The sequence below is a fragment of the Nicotiana tomentosiformis genome, chromosome 1, assembly GCF_000390325.3.
Source record: "Nicotiana tomentosiformis chromosome 1, ASM39032v3, whole genome shotgun sequence".
NCBI classification, from domain to species: domain Eukaryota; kingdom Viridiplantae; phylum Streptophyta; class Magnoliopsida; order Solanales; family Solanaceae; genus Nicotiana; species Nicotiana tomentosiformis.
In genome coordinates this window covers 105727865-105744954 of record NC_090812.1, presented here as the reverse complement: position 1 = coordinate 105744954, position 17090 = coordinate 105727865, and the positions used below count along the sequence as shown (strand labels likewise).

Genomic DNA, 17090 nt, shown 5'->3' with positions numbered 1-17090 from the left:
CACGAAAGAATCTGCAAGCATAGCAAATGAATTAATAGAATTAGGAGGTAAGTTGTGGTACCACATCATAGCTCCTTTTGACAGGGTCTCTCCAGACTTCTTCAACAAGACAGACTCGATCTCATCATCCTCTAAGTTGTTCCCTTTGATGGCACATGTGTAGGAGGTTACATGCTCATTTGGATCGGTTGTTCCGTTGTACTTAGAAATCTCGGGCATGGGGAACTTCTTAGGGATTGGCTTTGGAGACGCGCTCGGAGAAAAAGGTTTTTGCACGAACTTTTTGTAATCCAGGCCTTTCAATATTGGCGGTGCTCCTGAATTTGGTCGACCCTGAAATTGTAGGTTTTCACCTTTTTGTCATTAGTTTCGATTTTCTTCTCCCCTGATTCTACCTGTTTGGTCAGTTCCTTGAGCATCTTTATGATCTCGGGGTTAGTCCCTGATTCATTTTCATTCGACCTCTCTGTGACCGGTTCATCCCTGCGGGTGACTTCCCGTGATGGATCGGGTTCAATTCTGCTCGGTGCGTGGCTTTGGTTCTGTAACTGAGCTATCGCCGCCTATTGAGCCTGCAACATTTCGAAGATCACCCGTAGACTAATCCCGTCTCCTCCAATATTTTGTGTATTTTGAGCTACCGATCGGGTTCCACCACGGACACTATTCTCGGGGTCAGTAGGCAGGTTTATGTTGATAGCCATATGTGAATTAGAGTCAATTGGATCTGCGACCGGAATTCCGATGGGATCAACGAGCGTTACCTCGTCACCGGGCGCTATGTTGTTTTCATCGTGATGACCGGACTCATTGCCAACATGCAGGGGTGCTGATTGAAAGTTTGACTTTTTGAGTTTTAACCTGAAATCAGAGACACTTCAAAGAACAAGTGTAAATTAGTGTGTGTTATGGAGATTTGTATCAAATAACCACTATTATCCTTAGCCCCAAGGTGGACCCCAAACTGTTTACCCTCAAAATCGGATAACAATTGAATTTGTAAGTGATTTTAAGGATACGTAGATTAACTTGATACAAAATGATAAATTAGATTGCAATTAAAATAAATAAATGCAAACTACACAAATTGGATAATTTCAGCCTTGGAAGGTTAGCCACCCTTGAGTCAGACGTACTTCGATCGGTATCAAAACATAGAAGAATAAGAGATTATAGAGAATAATAATGTATTGCTTTGGAATGTGTATTACAATGTGTTTTACAAGTAATCAAACCCCCTTTATATAGTAGGGGAGTCCTGCATTAGTTACAACTCTATAAAAGATAAAAAAATCTCTTGATTTGCTGATTGTCAGTTCCTTATTCATACGTGCCGAGATTCCCGCCGTAATATCCGACCGGTCACAAATATTTCGGTCTTCTGTTATGCTAACAATGTTTCTTCGAGGTCGTTTGAACCAGAACCGATTCTGGGGTCACGGCCTCGGTGTTATCGAAGGCAGGTGTTTGGTCCCGGTTGCTATCCCGGTGGGGCTTGGGGCCGATCTTCAGTTCTTTATTGCCATGTCTCAAGCTTGGCCTATCATGTCGAACGCTAGGGTATATTACGAGCTCAATTATACATCGTATACAATGTTATCATTATGAACAATCCAATTCTAACTATCAAACAACTATTTAGGGTAATCATCTTGTTTCTTTTCCTATTGTTATGGTTCCTCCCTTTTCCTTCATATCAACTTCTTTTGTTTTGTAGTTTTCAAGCCCAAAACAGAACAGTATTGCATCATTTATACTGGCAAAGCAAAAACAAGGGGCGTGGGTAGGGGCGGGGGGTTAGGGGTGTGTGTTTCGATTGCCGCAAAACAGCATATCAGTAAAAACGTGAACATTGCAAACGGTGCATATCTCTTCGATGCCAAGTCTTCAATCATGTTTTCATTTGCCATTTCCCTCTTATCTTTAAAGAGAGGAGGCCAATAACTTTTTTGAGTTCGTTTAAAGGTAGTATATTGTTTAGCTCACATTGCCAGTCTTAAGTCCAGATAAAGGAGGAAGGTTGCAGTAAGCAGACAGCCAGCATAAAACTATTTAATTTATTGAGGCGTAGTTATTGTTTTTATATAAATGTTACTTTCTCTTCCGGAATGCATCAAAAGTTCGATGGCACGTTTATTTTTCTACTTATATTTCAGTTTTCAAACTCAGTTGCCAATCAATGTTTTCAATTCTCAATTCAGGAAACACTCATAAAGTTATGATAGAATGCAGAAACTGGTGGTTCCATCGTCGTGTGGAAAAGGACTAGGTTAAAAGAAAAAACAGAACCTGAAGAGTCCACAAAATGATGGTTGTCATAAATTGGACAGGTAGTATTTGAAGACACAAGGACAATAGGGGCCACAAAAGGGTAACTTTCATGTAACCAAATGGTAAGAGGAATAGCAGGGGTGGAGAAAGAGATTTGCAACTCCCTCCCCATTTGCGTTAAGTAGGTTGACACTGGTGTCATCGTCGAGTGTAAAGGTATCTATGGAAGGTATAAAAGAAATAATCTTGAAGCAAGGAAATTAGGTGCTTACGAATTACGGAATTATGCATATTTGATTACGATCTGTGTGACACGGTGAAGAGGTTTGTACAAGAAAGTATAGCATATATAAATTGGATTGAAGATGTTGGTGTTTCTATATTTGTGGAGAAATTAGACCAAGAGGGCACTGCTCTCCGCCTGTCGTAACAACAACAAAAGTTCATATCGGAATTTCATTACCTTATTCCTTAAACCCTAGAAAGTAAGGCAGTGATTTGAGGTAATCCATTTGAGGTCAAAGATGGTGATTTTAGGAGGGCTAATCAGTTATTATATATTTGATGCCAATGACAGAGGTGGTTTTGCAGAAGATTAAAAGATACTTGAAGCAACGAAATCAATTGTTTATAAAGTCTTTTAAGTGTTTTGTAGTAGCTTGGAACTTTTCCTTGGAAGTCAATCAAAAGGTGCTCTCTAGCTTCCTTTCTCTCCAACTAGTGAGTCAATGAGATTGAGCAGTTTACAATTCTTGCATAAATAACCAGATTAGTTGGATAAGATTGTCATTCAAGCATTTAAAACCAAACTTCTGTACCAATTTGTCTGCTCCGTAAGCGTTGATTTCCCTCTTTTTGATTGTTTATTCTGCTTCCCTTGATTAGCAGTTGGCATGGGAAAAGGGGGGGAGGGGGGCTAAGCGGACAAAGAAAGCTAACTTATCCTAACTTACTATTTACATCAAGCAAATGAATAGATACCATGTGTCTTTACAGTCACTTCTATCACTTAACTATGTTTAATGAATGTAAAATTTTACCTCAACATATTACTCAACTATAATTGACTAATATGTTTTGGTATAAAGATCTGAGTGTCGATAAGTTTTTTCCTAGACGGTCTGCTAATGATGATATTTTTGTTCTATCTTCAACGTTCTTCCAGGTGCAATGTATTTTATTTTATATGTATCGGTACTTCATTTTGCACTTAGCATAATCTTTTTCTTTTGCAACTGAAGGGCAACCGACAGTCCTTGATTGATCTTAGGATGTAATTTTGTTTTGTTTGTTATATACATTTCTTATTTGTGCTTAGGTTGTTTTCTCTGGATTTCTGCGCAATGGCTTTACCATTTTGAACCAAAACCAATACCTGGTGTGGGATAAAACTCTCCCAATATAAGGCCCTTGCATTATAGATACAGAACCAAGATTCCAATTTCCAACCCTGGCATTTCCTTGTTGTTGTTGTTGCATTTCTTTATCTGTAGAGAATGGAGAAACTTTTATGTAGGCATGTGCAGCTGAGAGTGCCTCCTTTCCTGCGGCGGAGCCGAGGATTCTATCCAAACTTGCTACATAAAACAATTTTGAACTACCTTTGCAACTATACTAAAAGCCTCCCTTAGGTCAAGGATATTCAACGATTTATGTATATGTACAAACAAATATTGTTTTTACCCTATTTGCACAGTATAACTTTCGAACAAATAGCTCTGCCCTTGGTTGTCTCCTTCGGAATATTCAAGAGTTGAAAATTTGAAGATATAATGGAGTCAAGCTACACTTCATAGAAGATAATGAACCAGTAGACATTAGAGTAACAAAATGCATTACATCAACTTGGATATCAAAATAACAAAAAGTTTGAGGTAAACATAACTTCGGCTTTCTATACATATGGGCCTGCTGGCTTTCAGTAGTGAAAATATCATAAACTGTTCAGTCAAGCCACTGGAGTGATATTCCCATTTTCACAAGCTTAGCTCTACCAAAGAATTGATCTCTGGCCAAAAGTCTCACTTGCTTTAGATATGTGCTTAAATTCACTACCCCTTGCTCAACTACTTTATTTAATGAGTATATCAAGTCCTCTGTTGCTCTGTCTGCTACTAGACATTCAAGTAGTGCCTTTGAATTCTCATCAGTGGCTTCAAATGCATCCTCAATTGGATGTTCTGAAAATGAACTTTGATCATTAACTCTTAACCAACTCGATAATTTATCCGCTTCGTCTGTCAAAATCTTCACCCTTTCCTTCAATTCTGACATTTCACTCTTATGCTCATCAACTGAAATTTCTGCAATAATAGCCCTTCTAACCATTTGTTCTCTAAGTGTTGAAAGCTCCTCCACTTGTTCAAGAGTCTTGGACAGCAATTCTGTCATGTCATAATGAAGTGTGCACGAGAGTCGGTCCACAGCCTCCCTTTTAGAAGCTAGAGAAGGGTGAAAGGAATTAGCACTAAGAGCTGAATAGTAAAAAGGATGATTATGTGAGAAGATCTTGATAAGGTTGTGCACAAGGTCTGAGAGGTTGCAGCCAGGGTACTTCCAATTTACTAGGTAAAATGAAGAAATAGAACCTGAAGAGCCCACAAAAGGATGGTTATCATAAATTGGATAGGCAGTATTTAAAGACACAAGGACAATAGGGGCCATAAAAGGGTAACTTTCATGTAACCAAATGGTAAGAGGAATTGCAGGTGTTGAAGAAGAGACTTGCAATTCCCCATTTGCATTAAGTAAGTTTGCGGTGTTGCCATCGTCGTGTGTAAAGGTATCGATGGAAGGTCTAAAAGAAGGATAATTTTGAAGCAAAGAAATGAGGTGCCTACGAATTATGCATATTTGATTAGGATCTGTGTAAGGTGGTGCAAAGGGTGGGCTTGTACAAGAAAGGGCTGCATCTATAAATTGGACTGAAGATGGAGGGGTTTCAAGATTTGTGGAGAATACTTCAGTCAGTGATTTGAGGTAATCCATCTGAAGTGAAAGATGCTGATTTTGGGAGTGGTGATCAGTCAGTATATAAAATGTTCTTGAGTCAATGAAGTCAATTGTTTCTAAAGTTTTTTAAGTGTTATGTAATTGCTTGGAACTTTTCTTTGGATGTGGGTAAAGGTGCTGTTTAGCTTCCACTCTGTCCAACTCGTGGAGTCAACGAGTTGCAAAATCTTACATAAATGCAAATGTTACATAAATAAGCAGATTAGTTGGATAAGATTGTAACTCAAGCATTTATAAAACCAAACTTGTTGACCAAATTGCTTGATCCACAAGTGTTGATCTCCCTCTTTCTCATTGTTTATTCTGCATCTATGGATCGGGAGTTAATTGGCATGGAAAAAAGGGAGGTGTATGGAGGGGAACAATGATATACTAGTAGTTATTTGACTAAATCAGAACAGAAAACAGAAAATAGAAGTTAGAGTGGTTGCATAAAAGAAAGATCTATGCCTTAAAAAAGTGGATAAATGCTGAATTGATTTCTTTCTATCTATCCGGTTAAGTATTGGTGGACGTACTACTATCTCATGTTTGTGCTAGCTGATAAAGACTTTCTTTTGTCCCATTTTATGTGATATATTTGACTGGATCGTGGAGTTTAAAATAAAAAATAAAAAAAGAACTTTTGAAATTTAGTTATAAATTATCTTATTAAGTTAAAATAAGAAATTTAAAGTTAAATTATTTCTAAATATATAAAGATATCATTCTTTGGGATAAATTAAAAAGTAAAATACATCACATAAATTGGAACACAACGAGTCACATGTATAGAGTGAAATAATTGAGTTACAAGCATGTTAATTGGAACACTACCATTATAACAAATAATCTAGGTCTAAAATTAAACGAAGTTGGAAAATCAGCGGCAGCAACCCACTTGCATCTTTCTTGTACGATTGTTTTTCTATTTATCTAATGATTTGGTCACCGTTGGCATTTTTATGGAGAACTAGCTTGCACACATGTTGTGTGTGAGTAAAATCGGGGGTAATGTCTACTCCGATTCCTCGATGAGAGAACGAAGGGGGAGCACGGATTCAAGAAATTGTAATCGAGGTCGGAGACCCTTCGCATCGAGACCCAGGAAGAAGGAACGGTATATCCGACATCGGACATGGTAAAGCAGCGTGCTCGGGCCGAGTATAAGTTCTAGACCTTGGGAGACACGGCGAACGATTATGCATGACGGATAAAGGGTCGTAATACTCGTCCTCAAATGGATATTACGGTGCGAATCTCGCTCGATGTCGATTATGGATCAACAATTATTGGGAAATAAAGATTTGCACATGTTTAAAACTTATTACAGGATTGAAACTCTCCTACTATATAAAGGGGAAGTTTTTCTTTAGTCTCACACATTGTAACACGCAATTCAAAGCAATAAAAGTTTACTTTTGCCTTCTAGCTACTATTAAAAACTTTACTCACATGTTATGTTCTTCATTCACGATTGGGCTCGAACCGAGGGTCCAATCGAGGATGAGGTAACTATTCAATCTAAGATCAATCCTGATCTTAACATTGTGATTGGTTTGATCGTTTATTTCATCTTTAATTCGTTTATCTGTTACTCTTAATTAATCGTGTTGAATTAAACCACATATCCTTTAAACCGCGTACAAATTTAGTTGTTACCCAATTTTGTGGTAAACAATTTGGCACTCACCGTGGGGCTAAGGGTAATAGTGGTGATTTGATACGAATCTCCATAACACATCCTATTTTACGCTTGTTCTTTGAAATCTTAGTTTTAGGTCAGCCTAAAAATGTCAAACTCTCAGTCAACCCACTTAAACCTTGACGTTAAGTCTGGCCATCACGGCGAAAATAATAATTTGGGGCCCAGCAACGATATGCTTCTTGCCGATGCCAGCGGTGTCCCAGCTACCGACCCGTTCGATGCTAACTCGTAGGTGGCTATCAACATCAATTTGTCAACTGATCCCGAAAATAGTATTTGCGGGGGACCTCGACTAACAACTCGAGAAGTGCTCGAAGGCGAAGGTGATGGGGTAAGCTTACAGCTGATTTTCGAAATACTACAAGCTCAACAAGCGGCAATGGCACAGTTGCAGAACCAAAGCCACCTCCCCAACAGGATAGAGCCCGAACAATCCCAGGAAAGCGTTCGAAGAGACGAACAAATTACCGAGATAATGAAGATGCTCGAAGCATTGACAAAATAGGTGGAGTCGGGCGAGAAAAAGATCGAGGTTAATGACAAGAAGGTGGAAACATACAACTCCAAGGTCGATCAGATCCCGGGAGCACCCCCAATATTGAAGGGACCGGACTCCAAAAAGTTTATCCAGAAGCCATTTCCTCCGAGCGCGACACCAAAGTCGATCCCAAAGAGGTTTCGTATGCCCGACATCCCCAAATAATAGGACCACGGATCCTGTGATGACCCAAAATGTCATCTTTAAATTTAATAATTAATTCTATATTCTAAGACCTCGAAAAGCACTATTTATCATTACTCGACTTGCGTGTGCAGTCCGTAAAACTTTTCCGGAAAATTTAAGATGAAAAATGAATTAAAATGTGAATTAGAGCTTTAAAACTCAACTGAGTTGACTTTGGTCAACATTTTGAGCAAACAGACTCATATCAGTGTTTTGACAATTTTGGTAGGTCTGTATCGTTATTTGGGACTTAGGTGTATGCCCGAAATCAAATTCCGAGGTCCCTAGCCCGAGATATGGAATTTTTGATGAAAAATTAAAAGTTTAAGTTCAAATAGTGACCGGATGTCAAATTATGTGCAAACGATCCCGGAATAGAATTTTGAATATTACAACAGCTCCGTATGGTGATTTTGGACTTAGAAGCGTGATCGGAATTTTATTTGGAAGTCCGTAATAGAATTAGGCTTGAAATGCCGAAAGTTGAATTTTTGGGAAGTTTGACCGAGAGGTTGACTTTTTGATATCGGGGTCGAAATCCGATTCTGAAAATTTTCATAGCTCAGTTATGTCATTTATGACTTGTGTGCAAAATTTGAAGTCATTCCGAATTGATTTGATGTGTTTCAACACAAGATATAGAATTTGAAAGTTCAAAGTTCATTGATTTTGATTTGAGGTGTGATTTGTCGTTTTGATGTTGTTTGATGTAGTTTGAAGCCTCGACTAAGTTCGTATGGTATTTTGGGACATGTTGGAATAATTAGTTAAGGTCCCGAGAGTCTCGGGTGGATTTCGGAAGGTAAACGGAATGGATTTCGAACAAAGTGCTGGAAATTTCTGTTTGCAGAAATTTCTGTTGCAGAAATTCCGTACGTGGAGCCAAGTTTGGAAGCTTATATCTCGCAATGCATAAGGAATCAGAAAATGTGCAAAACATAAAAGTTGTAGTCGTTGGATTATAGGTTCCAGAAAGTTAAACTATGCATTATTTAGACATTTGTACAGAAAGTTATGATGGATTGAATGAAGGCTTGTAGAGCCGTTTCGCCAGAATTTTCGCCAGCAATTCTGATGCATATAGCCGACTTTGGGAGCCTATATCTCGCAATGCATAAAGAATCAGAATAATTGCAAAACATGAAAGTTGTAGTCGGTAGATTCTAGTTTCCAGAAAGGTAAACCATTTATCATTTGGACATTTGTACATAAAGTTATGATCAATTGAAGTAAGACTAGTAGAGCTATTTCTGGTGGACTTTTAGTGACGAAAAATGGACTTTTAGTGACGGATTGGCAGAAACTTAAGGACAAAAAATGATCATTTCATTCATTTCGTTTTGGATTTTTGGAGCACGGTTCTTGGACGATTTTTGGGCGATTTTCACGGGAAAATATTGGGGTAAGTGTTCCTTATCCTATATTGATTATATTTCATGATTCCATACTCATTTACATCATGAATCCGTGAATTTATGGAAGAAAAATCAAGATTTTAGCAAAATCTTCCAAAAACGAAAATTTAAGATTTGGAGGTCGAGTTGTTATCGGATTTTGGTAAAATTGGTATGGGTGGACTCGTAATTGAATGAGTTATCGGATTTTATAAGTTTCGCCGGATTCCGAGATGTGGGCCTCACGGACAAATTTTGAGCTAATTTCGGATTTTAATGAAAATATAATATTTTCTTATGAAAGTGATTACTATAATTTTTGTTGACTGTATCGAATTAATTATGACTAGATACGAGTCGATGGGAGTCGGAAAATCGAGAAAAAAGCATAATACTTGGTTAAATTGGAGCAAGTCGAGGTAAGTGACTTGTCTAACCTTGTGTAGGGAAAAATTCCCCTAGGATTGGTATTGATGTGATTATTGAAATGTGTTGAAAATCGTGTGCACGAGGTGACGAGTGTGTACACGGACTAGATTGTGAAAGATTATATTTTAAATTGTGTAGATCACTGTTGCACATTTATTAAATTATTTTATCTTGTTATATTCTTCATCATTGATCTGAGATATATACTTCAAATTTGTTTGATCTTTTCTTACTAATTGTTTTACCTGTTTAGTTGAAACTTGGTTTCTTTTATTCTGTGCATTATTTGAAGGTTGATTTTTTTTAAATTAAATATTATTAATATGAAGTATTTGACATTTTTAAACTTGATATTGAAGCAACGTAGTAAAGATTTTGAAATATTATTTTCCTAAATTATTTACTCCTGAATATTTTTATACTCATTGTGAGGGAGCCGTGAGCTCTTTATTGTGGAAAAATATTATTGTTGAATTATTTTGACATGAGCCGTGAGCTCTTTATTATGGAAAAATATTATTGATGAATTATTTTGACATGAGCCGTGAGCTCTTTATTGTGGAAAACTATTATTGATGATTTATTTTGGCATGAGCCGTGAGCTCTTTATTGTGAAAAAATATTATTGTTGAATTATTTTGACATGAGCCGTGAGCTCTTTATTGTGGAAAACTATTATTGATGATTTATTTTGGCATGAGCCGTGAGCTCTTTATTGTGGAAAAATATTGTTGTTGAATTATTTTGGCAAGTTAAATTATTTGAGCACTTGAGGTACAAATTGTGATATATTGTGATATTGATACGCATGCGGTGGTATAAGGTCTGGGTGTTGAAACGCATGCGGTGAGATAAGGGTGGCTTGATACGCGTGGCTAGTAAGGGTGATTACTAGAAGTCATGCGGTGTGATAAGGGTGGCTAAAACGCGGGATGCTATTTCGGAAAAAATATTTTCTTTAAATAAATTGTGAAGGCTCCCGCGGTGATATAAGGAAATGAGATATTGTAAATTTATTTATGATTTGGGACTACGAGGCGGTACCTCGGGAGTGCCCTTGTTGATATTGATTTATGGCCGTAGTTGCCTTTGATTATTATTGTGATTTTCATAAAGTTGAAGGAAATTCTGTTTTGATTTCCACGAGATATTATTTGTAATTATTTGGTGTCATTAAATGTGACATACTATTTGATTCATTTTCAATGTCATTTTATTTTACTACATTGATAAACATTTTACCATGCCATTATTATATTCAGTAGGGCCTCACCTGACCTCGTCACTACTCTACCGAGGTTAGGCTTGGCACTTACTGGGTACCGCTGTGGTGTACTCATACTACTCTTCTACACATCTTTTTGTGCAGATCCAGGTACACTTTACCAGCCTAGACGTCAGTGAGTTACTTGCGCACGGAGACTTCGAGGTATATCTGCCAGCGTCCGCAGACTCCGGAGTCCCCTTCTATCATTTTATGTTGCTTCCTTATATTTTATTAGGACCTTGACATATAGAGACATTGAGAATAAATTCTTAGAAGCTTGTGACTTATTTCTACCGGGTTTTGGGAGTTGAAATTGTTTGAATTGTAGTTTATTTATTTCAGATATTTATTATTATTTTGCATTGATAGGCTTACCTAGTCTTAGAGACTAGGTGCCACCACGACATCCTACGGAGGGAATTTGGGGTCGTGACAAGTTGGTATCAGAGCACTAGGTTCATAGGTGTTATGAGTCACAAACAGGTTTAGTAGAGTTTTGCGGATCGGTACGGAGACGTCTGTACTTATCTTCGAGAGGCTATGGAATTGTTAAAAAATATTCACTTCTTTGACTCATTATCGTGCGGCATTGATTTAGCTTGAAACATATATCTTATATTCCTTTGTATCCACTCGTGTATGACATTGCGCACTCGATATCAGTTGTGCGTCGACGGTTCGTAATGCCGTATATGGACTATGAGGGAGCCAGAGATGCTCAAACATTGCCTCAACGTGTGGTTCCGATTGAAGATGCGGACGTATTGAGAGATCACCTAGTGAATCATGTGCGGGGTGCAACGAACATTAGCGTCTGGTTGATTTATACAAGCTGTGAAGATTATTATTGTGGATTATCGGACGTTGTGACCTATGACTTCGTGCTGAGTAGGGGGAGTCCACTACCAATGGGTGGATTGCGGGTCATGTATTATATCAATTTTGGCCTGAAATGTATATATGTGGTACTGAAAGGTTCCCTAAAATTTACACATGTTTAAGACCTGAGATTTTGTATAGGATAAGGTTGGGACTTACGGTATGTCCGCCTCCTTAATAATCCTATACTTCAATACCAAAGGAATTATAGAAACAACTCTAAATTTGTAGAAGGTCTACTCAGCGTGGACGTCACTGTTGCGGATTTTGGAGTGCTTCGGAGTAAGTATAGTTGTTGACGAGATTCTGGACTATGTGGTTCGTGCCAAGATTTGTCTGTATGGAGCTCTACTTTTGTGATCGTGTATATAAATAGGGGTAAGGGTTACCCCAAAGAAGAATCAAAGAGTATGTTAAGAAATGGGCCAGCTCAACAGTGTTGAGTCAGCATAACAAAAGAAGAAATTTGCCTTGGGAGAGATAATTCTCCACCAGTGTTCGTGGTAAGCCTATGAAGAGGGCAGACCAGCCAATGTAACACCGCCCACTTGGCTCAGGCAGTCATCCAGCCCAGTCCACACATCGGATTACTCGGGGTGCTCTAGTAAGTTCTTTTAATGTACCACCGACATGAGTTCCTACAATGATTATTCCAGTTATCTGCACAGACTCAATATGAGCAGCCTAATCCGCAAAAGGGCTGTTATGAATACGGTGATACTAGGCTCATCATGAGAAAAATTGTCAAAAACTTGGGAGAGACTTATTTCATCAAAGCACTCACGCTACTTGTTCCATTGCAGTTACTACACCACCCACACGACCAGTTAGGGGTGGAGGACAGACGGGTAAAAGGCGTCCTAGAGGTGGATACCCAGCCGTTAATATATTTATTTTACGGTATGGCGGAGGTCGCTACATCAGATGGTGTCATTACAGGTACGACCTCGATTTAATATAAAGGAATAATTTCCTTAAGTTGATTCAGTTCTCAATATCGAAACGAGTCTTCCTATTGTGCTCCACTTATGAGTGAGCTTCATAATTCTATAATTTACTTATGTGTTTACCCCTATTGGGAGATTTTATGGAGATAACTATGCCTATCATTTCGTGTTGGTCACTAATAAGAGTTGCGAGGCTAAATATGGCTTTCTGTTACTCATTTCGGTAAATTTTGATGTAAATTCCAAATAATTAATTGCAAATTATGAATTATATGCCCTACCGGTGTGGGGTTCATTATGTGTTGTGATTTGGTGTAACCGAATTTATTTAAAAGGAGAAAATAGAAATTTTCAATTGGCACGATGTGCATATTACTTGTGATTCAGAACTGAGGACGAGATCCTCACATTTTTATATAAATTGATATGTTTAAACCGGGCTACGAGCTGCGGTGGAAGTTATATAAGGACGAGATCCTTATGAGAAAAATTCTTGTGTTTAAGTTCTCCCTTGTGAAATTAAATTTATACTATAGTACTAATAGGGAGTCATGTCTGTTAGGCTTATTTGAAAATTCTTATATGAAATTCTCTGTGCATAGTTGTCAAATTCTTATTGTTATTATTAATTTTTAACCTACGAGGTAGGTGCCCGCCTAGGTGGCGTTAAATGTGACTCGTTAATTTGGGTAAATAATTTTGAGGTCTTCATGCCTCGTGTCTCGTTATCAGTATTGTGAAAGTTTGAAATGAGATTTTCGTTAACATGAAGTTAATTGATGATTCGGTAATTGATTATGAACAACTATTAAGACCAGATTGACCCAGAAGGGTGCTCCATTCAGATGGACCGAGGAATGTGAGGAAAGCTTCCAAAAGCTCAAGACAGCTTTGACTACAGCCCCAGTATTGGTATTACCTATAGGTACAGGATCTTATACTGTGTATTGTGACGCGTCACGTATTGGTCTCGGCGTAGTGTTGATGCAAGACGGTAAGGTGATTGCTTACGCGTCCAGAAAGTTAAAGGTGTATGAAAAGAATTATCCTGTACATGACCTGGAGTTAGCAGCTATTGTTCATGCCTTAAAAATTTGGCGGCATTATTTGTACGGTGTCCATTGTGAAATCTACACCGATCACCGGAGTCTACAGCATCTGTTTAAACAGAAGGATCTTAATTTGCGGCAGCGGAGATGGTTAGAGTTGCTTAAGGATTATGATATCACCATTCTCTATCATCCGGGGAAGGCCAATGTGGTGGCCGATGCCTTGAGTCGTAAGGCGGAGAGTTTGGGTAGCTTAACATATTTACCGGTAGCAGAGAGGCCTTTAGCCATGGATGTTCAGGCCTTGGCCAACCAGTTTGTTAGATTGGATATTTTCGAGCCGAGTCCTATTTTGGCTTGCGTGGTTTCCCAGTCTTCACTTTATGATTGTATCAGGGAACGTCAGTATGATGACCCCCATCTGCTTGTCCTTAAGGACACAGTTCAGCACGGCGATGCCAAGGAAGTCACAATTGGAGATGAAAATGTATTACATATGCAGGGCAGGCTATGTGTGCCTAATATAGATGGTTTTCGTGAATTGATTCTCCAGGAGGCTCACAGTTTGCGGTACTCCATACATCCGGGTGCTGCAAAGATGTAGCAGGACTTGAGGCAACATTATTGGTGGAGGAAGATGAAGAAAGACATAATGAAATATGTAGCTCGGTGCCTATATTGTCAACAGGTGAAATATGAGCATCAACGACCGGGTGGATTGCTTCAGAAGTTGGAAATTTCAGAATGGAAATGGGAGCAAATCACTATGGATTTCGTCGTTGGGCTCCCACGGACTCGGAGGAAGTTCGATGTAGTTGGGTGATTGTGGATAGATTGACCAAGTCAGCTCATTTCATTCCTGTGATTACTACTTACTCTTCAGAGCAACTGGCTCAGGTATATATTCACGAGATTGGCAGACTTCACGGTGAACCGGTATCTATCATCTCTGACTGGGGTACACAGTTTACCTCACGGTTTTGGAGGGCTGTACATCAAGAGTTGGGTACTCGTGTGGATAAGAGTACAACATTTCACCCTCAGACGGATGGGCAATCCAAACACACTATTCAGATATTAGAGGATATGTTTCGTGCGTGTGTGATAGATTTTGGGGGTGCTTGGGATCAGTTCTTACCACTTGCGTATCTTGCTTACAACAACAGTTATCAGTCAAGTATTCAGATGGCTCCGTATGAGGCCTTGTATGGTAGGTGGTGCCAGTCCCCAGTGGGTTGGTTCGAACCGGGCGAGGCTAGGCTATTGGGTACAGACTTGATTCAGGATTGACTTCGTACATCCCAATCTAGATAGAAGAGTTATGCGAATCGGAAGGTTCGTGATGTTGCATTCATGGTTGATGAGCGGGTATTGCTCCGGGTTTCGCCTATGAAGGGTGTGATGAGGTTCGGGAAGAAGGGCAATTTGAGCCCTAGGTATATTGGGCCTTCAGAGATTCTTGAAAGAGTTGGAGAGGTAGCTTACAGACTTGCGCTACCACCTAGTCTCTCTGCAGTTCATCCGGTATTCCATGTTTCTATGCTTCAAGAATATCACGGGGATTCGTCTCATGTGTTAGACTTCAGTTCGGTTCAGTTGGACAAGGATCTATCTTATATTGAGGAACCAGTGGCTATTTTAGATAGGCAGGTTCGAAAGCTGAGGTCAAAGAACATTGCTTCCGTGAAGGTTCAGTGGAGGGGTCATCCAGTCGAGGAGGCGACTTGGGAGACCGAGCATGATATACGTAGCCGTTATCCACACTTATTCACAAGCTCAGGTACTTTTTCTAACTCCGTTCGAGGACGAACGTTTATTTTAGAGGTGGTGAATGTGATGACCCAAAATATCATCTTTAAATTTAATAATTAATTCTATGTTCTAAGACCTCAAAAAGTATTATTTATCATTACTCGACTTGCGTGTGCAGTCCGTAAAACTTTTCCGGAAAATTTAAGGTGAAAAATGAATTAAAATGTGAATTAGAGCTTTAAAACTCAACTGAATTGACTTTGGTCAACATTTTGAACAACAGACTCGGATCAGTGTTTTGACAATTTTGGTAGGTCTGTATCGTGATTTGGGACTTAGGTGTATGCCCGGAATCAAATTCTGAGGTCCCTAGCCCGAGATATGGAATTTTGATGAAAAATTAAAAGTTTAAGTTCAAATAGTGACCGGATGTCAAATTATGTGCAAACGACCCCGGAATAGAATTTTGAATATTACAACAGCTCCGTATGGTGATTTTGGACTTAGGAGCATGATCAAAATTTTATTTGGAAGTCCGTAGTAGAATTAGGCTTGAAATGCCGAAAGTTGAATTTTTGGGAAGTTTGACCGAGAGGTTGACTTTTTGATATCGGGGTCGAAATCTGATTCTGAAAATTTTCATAGCTCAGTTATGTCATTTATGACTTGTGTAAAAAATTTGAAGTCATTCCGAATTGATTTGATGTGTTTCAACACAAGATATAGAATTTGAAAGTTCAAAGTTCATTGATTTTGATTTGAGGTGTGATTTGTCGTTTTGATGTTGTTTGATGTAGTTTGAAGCCTCGACTAAGTTCGTATGGTATTTTGGGACATGTTGGAATAATTAGTTAAGGTCCTGAGGGTCTCGGGTGGATTTCGGAAGGTAAACGGAATGGATTTCGGACAAAGTGCTGGAAATTTCTGTTTGCAGAAATTTCTGTTGCAGAAATTCCGTGCGTGGAGCCAAGTTTGGAAGCTTATATCTCGCAATGCATAAGGAACCAGAAAATGTGCAAAACATAAAAGTTGTAGTCGTTGGATTATAGGTTCCAGAAAGTTAAACTATGCATTATTTGGACATTTGTACATAAAGTTATAATGGATTGAATGAAGACTTGTAGAGCAGTTTCGCCAGAATTTTCGCCAGAAATTCTGATGCATGCAGCCGACTTTGGGAGCCTATATCTCGCAATGCATAAGGAATCAGAATAATTGTGAAACATGAAAGTTGTAGTCGGTGGATTCTAGTTTCCAGAAAGATAAACCATTTATCATTTGGACATTTGTACATAAAGTTATGATCAATTGAAGTAAGACTAGTAGAGCTATTTCTGGTAGACTTTTAGTGACGAAAAATGGACTTTTAGTGACGGATTGGCAGAAACTTAAGGACCAAAAATGATCATTTCATTCATTTCGTTTTGAATTTTTGGAGCACGGTTCTTGGGCGATTTTTGGGCGATTTTCACGGGAAAACATTGGGGTAAGTGTTCCTTATCCTATATTGATTATATTTCATGATTCCATACTCATTTACATCATGAATCCGTGAATTTATGGAAGAAAAATCAAGATTTTTGTAAAATCTTCCAAAAACGAAAATTTAAGATTTGGAGGTCGAGTTGTTATCGGATTTTGGTAAAATTGGTATGGGTGGACTCGTAATTGAATGGGTT

The 17090-nt window shown here is 38.6% G+C and overlaps 1 protein-coding gene across 1 annotated transcript; it reads right to left on the bottom strand.

Moving 5' to 3' along the window:
• Window positions 1-4215: 4215 nt before the first annotated feature.
• On the bottom strand, window positions 4216-5259 carry LOC104121521 (protein ELC). Its single transcript, XM_018766687.3, has one exon. The coding sequence runs from the start codon at window positions 5257-5259 to the stop codon at window positions 4216-4218; it is 1044 nt and encodes a 347-aa protein (XP_018622203.3).
• Between the last annotated feature and the right edge of the window lie 11831 nt (window positions 5260-17090).

Excerpts from the sequence above, each read along its gene's own strand:
- LOC104121521 (XM_018766687.3), bottom strand. The coding sequence starts at position 5,259 with ATGGATTACCTCAAATCACTGACTGAAGTATTCTCCACAAATCTTGAA.